At 33.5% G+C, this 6,537-nt stretch overlaps 1 protein-coding gene across 1 annotated transcript; it reads left to right on the top strand.

The window, feature by feature from the left end:
• Positions 1–1,529: 1,529 nt before the first annotated feature.
• Positions 1,530–3,348, top strand: LOC109171003 (EG45-like domain containing protein). The gene is made up of 3 exons (XM_019320136.1): positions 1,530–1,725; positions 2,267–2,567; positions 3,186–3,348. The coding sequence occupies exons 1-3, from the start codon at positions 1,599–1,601 to the stop codon at positions 3,190–3,192; spliced, it is 435 nt and encodes a 144-aa protein (XP_019175681.1). The 5' UTR covers positions 1,530–1,598; the 3' UTR covers positions 3,193–3,348.
• The last annotated feature ends 3,189 nt before the right edge of the window (positions 3,349–6,537 follow it).

Raw genomic sequence — 6,537 nt, 5'->3', positions numbered from 1 at the left:
TTGGCCAGACCTCTACCTCATTCCAGCCGGCGGGAAGATCGTGACTACAAACTTTGTTTCAAACTACGAGTCGGGCATACTTTCGGGTCATAATATTACTTAGAGTCCGCGTCGTAACCATTGTTTCGCGAACCTCCAACGCCACTGTGTTCTGTCTCAAATCAAGACATTGTCGTACAATATCTTTATGTTTCTCGGAGAATTTGATTCTGGTTCCTTCGAAACGGAAGGCGAATTCGAGCAAGTCAAAGGCCAAGCATTCTCAAATCTGCCCGCCTCCCTTCGATTCCAATCCCTACCCTCCGAGAAAAAAATCGTCGTCATCAGATTTCACGTTTTGCATTCATATTATCCGCTCAGTTCCCTCGAATCGACGGCGATGACACCACAAACGTACAGGCGTCGGTGATTCGGACGGTGATCGATCAGAACCTGGTCACGGTAGTGGAGGCGGAGGATTCTCAAGCTATGTTGCTCAGCTGCCAGTAAGTTCTTTGTCGCCGGATAATTCTCCGGTACTGTTACGTTGCTCACATACCCATCTCTCTTCATCGTCGGGATTTTGCGAGATTGCGAGAATCTGTTGTCTTTGGTGGCCAACAAAAAAGTAGCAACGAGAATATTATTGAGTTTGTGGTGTAAAAAAAAATTGTAATTAAAAATAATACACATGGCAGCCAGCTTAACCGATTGAGAACTTGTAAAACTGGGAAATAGAAAAATTGTATAGTATTGATCAGTTAAGGGATCTAATTGTAGGTATTTTGAGTTTAGTGGTTCAATTGTTGTTTTGTGTGCAATTCAGTGGCCTATTTGATCCTTATTCCAAAAAGAATTAATAACATGAGAGACATAAAAGGGAGAATTAGAAGGCATTCATTATATGTCAAGAAAAGTAAAGGGGAAATAATGAAGGATCAATAGAGTATTAGGCGTGAAGTTGTGATTTTTTGAAACGTTCGGACACAATTGAATATTATTAATATTGTGACTGTTTATTCTTATTTTAACATATATTTATGAGTTGACATTCAATCAATAAATATGATAAATTGTTTTTTTTTTTTAAATATGATAAATTTAAAAGAGAATTATTTTTAAAAAATTATTCCTTGCAGTATATATATACTCTGGCAGGTTTGAACTTAAAAGGTGCAATTATTATTATTATTTGAGTACTAACTACTTTATTATAATGTACTATCTGTTCATAACTATTTTCTTAATCTATCTAAAAAGAAGAGTTTATAATGTAATATTGTCTACTAAGCCTTAAACTCATAATCTCTCATATGATAGAGTTATCTCGTGCCATTATTAGTAAACCCTCTTATATGTAGTATGTATCTGTTTATATATACTTTCTAACCTACTTAAACTCAATAAGTCAATATTGTTTAGCAGACTCAATACCATGACCTCCCACCTAAAAAAAAATAAAAAATGTCCCTTAGCTTCCTGTGGTTTGACCACAAATTTTTTGGCTCTTTCTTCTATATTTTAAAAGAAGAAGAGTAGTATATAAAGATAGGAAACTTCTTCCATTTCCTTGATCCAACGTTTCCAAACCCTGTAATAATATAATTGTTTCTCCATTAATGATACTCAGAATGTCAGATCTCCACCATTCTCTCATCTTCCCTCTCTTCATCATTCTTCTGCTCTTCTCCCCTCCTTCATGTGCTGATATAGGGACTACAAGCCAGTATAGCCCACCTTACACTCGTAAGTTAATCGAATTATACTTCTTTTTATGACATCTCCGAATATCAAAATGTTCTTAGGGAATTCATCGCCGGTAATGTCGCCGGCGCCGCCATTTGAAGAAACTGCAGTGCTCCTCAGATCAAAACATGCAAAGCATACATTAGCATGGAATATTATTTGAGTTGCCTAAAGTGGACAGATTCGTTGCAGGCATGGGCATTTGGTCCGGTTTGCTTAGTCATTGATTCATTCTGATTTACATCCTCTCAAATACTTTGTGTCGGATGTGGGGATTCTTGGGATTAGAGATTTAACTTTTCGGGAAAAGTATTATTGGAATCTTGATCAAGCCTAGACAGTTAAAGTGTGAGAGTTATATTAATGTAGTAGGCTCCGATCCTTCTGAGCATCAAATACTGATATTCTATTTAACGAGCTGTTAAGTCATTGTAATTTATCACCTCCATGAATTCTGTCGAATCAAAGTGTGGGCCCGAAGTAAAGGATTTTGCTTTTTGTAGATAAGTATTGGGGTTCTGATTTTTTTATTAATGTGCAGCGACGGCTTGCTTTGGGAGCGGGGCGGCGCAGTTTCCGTCGAGCAACTATTTCGCGGCGGCCGGCGAGGGCATTTGGGACAACGGCGCATCTTGTGGGAGGCAGTACTTGGTGAGCTGCATAAGCTCCGTTTTGCCCAAAGCTTGTAAAGCGGGTCAGACCATTCAGATTCGGATCGTGGATCGAGCGCAATCGTCGGTTTCCAAGTCAACTCGGCCGGAAACCACCATGGTTCTTTCTGACGCCGCTTTCGCCGCCATCGCCGACCCCTCGGCTCCGTCGTTAAATATAGAATTTCAACAGTAAGTGCTCCTCCCGTCCTCGATCTCATTGTTTGGTCAACAACTCATTTCAGTTAGTTTAATTAGTTTATCTGTCGCCGAATTTTTACATTGTATTTTTTATTATTTATTTAAAGTGTTCATATTTTAAGTTTTTAGTCCACGGGTGGATGGGGAATCTTCATATTATCCAAAATATTATATATTTCAAGAAGGGGAAATGATTTCTTTTATCTTTATATTATATTTATTTTAGTACTATGGACACAAAGAGTTAATAGGTTTCCCCTCTCCAAGAATAATACCATATATGTTAACATTTATTTCTTAAAAACATTATTGCTATTTTGAAAAATGTACATTATAGAAAGTTGTGAAGTCATGTCTACCACATATATGTAAATAATTAGTACACGTCCTTGTATAGTCGCAAGTTTCTTTGTGATTCAAAATTAAAATGTCAACGTAATATTGAAGTTCTAGAAACATTTGCTTACATAATGAATAAGCAAAGCATGAAATCATGCATGATTAATGCATGGATGTAGAACCTATCAAACTTTGCCATTTTCTAATATGACTTTAATTTCTTAGTTGACATTTTATCATTTTGATAATAACAGAGTTTATTATTTCCAGGGTGTAATAAGAGAGTGGACCTTCCATATGGACCATATGCCATGCTAGACATAGTCTCATCTGCCGCTCGCCACATTTGCTATTCATTGAAGAAATCGACTTTGGCTTTATTCTTAATTTGTTTTCATTTTTGTACTTTACATATTATTATAATATATTTTTATACTTTGTTGTTATATATATTGCGTAAAATGGCCAAATGGGTAGAGTTGAATCAGTTGTGTAATTTTCTAGAATGGAAATTTTGAATTTTGTGCCGTCATGCATGTGATAACTTCTTAATAGATTTTTTTTAAAAACAACTTCTTAATAGATTAGGTCATTGACTTATTATAGATGCATGTGATAACTTCTTAATCAATACATAATATTAAAACCGTTGTAATATGGCAAGAAATTGATTGGGTGAAGGATGAAGTAACTTGATTTGCTCCTAGTTATATATAGGTGTCAAAGTGGGCCTACAAATCAGCCCTATATTAGCTCGTGATGGGACGAATTAGTACCAATCGTTATACTCTACACCACGGCGCGCGTAGTATTGTGCATCGCACGCCTCCCAAAACGACGTCATTTTAGAAGGTGCGGTAGGAAATTGCTGTGATTATGTATATTTGTTCATACAATTATGTATATTTTTTATACAATTATGTACATTTTTTTATACAATTATGTACATCCGAATCAGGAAATTTTTGTGTATTATGTTAAGATCAGAGTTAATGTATATTATGTTAAAAGTTTATGTTTATTATGTATTATGTTAGATTATGTGTATTATCTTTTAAAAAACAGTATATATATTTTGTTATACAATTATGTACATTCATGTATACAATTATGTACATTCGTGTATAACATTATGTACATTTTTGAATATGAGATTTTTTAAGGAAAATTAACCGCCAAACACTGGGAAGCGAAATTTCAAAAAAAAAATCTGAAACGACGTCGTTTTGCATCTGGACGCACAATGCAACGCGCGTCATGGTGCAGGATATAAATTGCCAATTAGTACAGCTTATAACTTTTAAATTGCGAAGATGAGGACTTTGCGAACTTGGTCTGTGCGGATTGGTGGACTACGCGAGTTAGCCCGTTATCTTCGCGGGTCACGAGGGCTCTCAAGCCAGCATAAGGTGAGCTAGAGTTACATAATCTTAGCACACGGCTTTCGAGGGCTAACCCGCCAAAAAAAGTTCGACAAATTATGTTGTGCATCCGTGTGCACCATGCATGGTGTACACAGATGCAAAAACGATAACGTTTTGACTAAAAAACGCGTGTCCAACTTTTAAAAAAAATAATCTAGTTTCGATTCCCGTCAACAACATTATGTTGTGCATAATTTCTGAATGTATAGTTATGAAATTATGGATGTATAGTTATGCAATTCTGGATTTATAGTTATGAAATTATGGATGTGTAGTTATGCAATTCTGAATGTATAGTTACGAAGTTATGCAATTTTGGATTTATAGTTATGGATGTGTAGTTATGCAATTTTGGATGTATAGTAATGAAGTTATGGATGTGTAGTTATGCAATTCGGGATGTATAGTTATGCAATTCTTGAAGTATAGTTATGAAATTATTGATGTGTAGTTATACAATTCTGAATTATTTTTTTTAAGTCGACGTCGTTTTTGCATCCGTGTGCACCATGCACAACATAACGACTCAAAAAGTTCTCGGTTGGGCTGACCTAATGGGGTAGGCCGCCGACCCGTATTAACACCCCTACTCCTAGTGATTTGTGAGTTTATATATATCGAGTATTAGAAAATGAAAATAATACTTCGACTAGCAAGTTCTACTCCATACTTTTACTCACTCACACAAAAATTTGATGCTAACACTTTGTTTGAGACCCATAGAATGAAGATAACATATCATAAACTTGCCATGTCAGTGAGTAAAAGTGAGGGAGTAGAGAATGAGAGTCCATGTAATAAAACTCATTCGAAAATGTGAATGTCTTATATACCGATAGTCATTATTATTCAAAAATGTATACTGAGTAAATTTAATCGTGTGTAATAATTCTCAAATTACATAAAAAAAAAGATAAATTAAATTTCGATAAACTCAACAGTACTATTGGATAACTAGAGGTGATCCATCCTATAAATTAAAGAACCAAATGACTCAAATGTTGGAAGTAACTGAATGAATAACTACTAGACACAATGACATTTTCAATCTCTAATGATTAGATGTACCAAAATTTATTGGGTCATCATCAAATTTAATAAAACATGAGTATACTAACTTTAACAATTAGAATTCGTCCATTAAATATTTTTGTAGAAAGGAAATTTTGAAAAAGTATATATAGCCATAATTAGCCATTGACTTATTATAATGTATGTAATAACTTCTTAACCAATACATAATATTAAAGTCGTAGACCAGTGGCAAAAGGAAATTAAATCTCTGATATATGTTGCATTGATTCATTGATTAGTCTAATGTAGACCTTTATCACAATCTTACAATTTAACAGGGTATTCTGTAATTAAAAAAAAAAAAAAAACAGTATTAGTCAACGCTCACTTTTAATGCGTCCAATGGACATTGTTGGTGTGCGAAACATGCATCAACTTGTTTTTATTTTTATTTTTATTTTTATTTTATCAAGTGAGATCCACTAACCAGAAAATCTCGGTAATTCTTTGTAAATACAATTAATAATTAAAATGAAGTTTATTTTTATTATTTACAAACCTATTAAAAAAATTAGTTCGTGGAAAAATAAAATCACATCTATTATGTAGTGTGATGACATCTCAATTACCATTGTAAATGGATGATCGTAGATTTGAACCCCGACGATGGAGTTAGATTCTTTGAGCTGAAATTATTTGAGAAAGTATAGAACAGATACTACTTCTAAAGAAATTATGAGTATTTTTTTTTAAAAAAAATAATCGAATTCTAATTGCTTATTTTACTTCATAGTGCACTTTTCACCTATTACTTGTGTAGACACAGAAAATTTGAAGCCGACAAGTGGACCGATTAAATCATTATCGAGTCCAATTTCGGGGTATTAGTCCAATTTAATTAATTGGGCTATGATAATTAAATTAATTTAATTAGTCCAAATAAATTTGATTTGGGCTATTGAATTAATTAATTAATTGGTCCAAGCCCATTTCATAATTGAATTATAATTATAATTATAATTTAAATATAATATGATTTTATTATATTTGAATTAGATAATTATAATTTAATTTGAATTTGAATTAGATGATAGAATAATGAACCTAGACTTGATTTTGGCAAGGTTCATTTTAGTAGATAATGAATTAATTTAATTTCATAAATATTAGTGGAGTTTGTTGAG

The sequence above is a fragment of the Ipomoea nil genome, unplaced genomic scaffold, assembly GCF_001879475.1.
Source record: "Ipomoea nil cultivar Tokyo-kokei standard unplaced genomic scaffold, Asagao_1.1 scaffold3384, whole genome shotgun sequence".
NCBI classification, from domain to species: domain Eukaryota; kingdom Viridiplantae; phylum Streptophyta; class Magnoliopsida; order Solanales; family Convolvulaceae; genus Ipomoea; species Ipomoea nil.
This window is presented reverse-complemented; position numbering and strand designations above follow the sequence as displayed.

Bases quoted from the DNA above. Each gene is read 5' to 3' on its own strand.
- LOC109171003 (XM_019320136.1), top strand. From the start codon at position 1,599: ATGATACTCAGAATGTCAGATCTCCACCATTCTCTCATCTTCCCTCTC. The intron at 1,726-2,266 runs GTAAGTTAATCG...ATTAATGTGCAG, and splicing joins GTATAGCCCACCTTACACTC to CGACGGCTTGCTTTGGGAGC.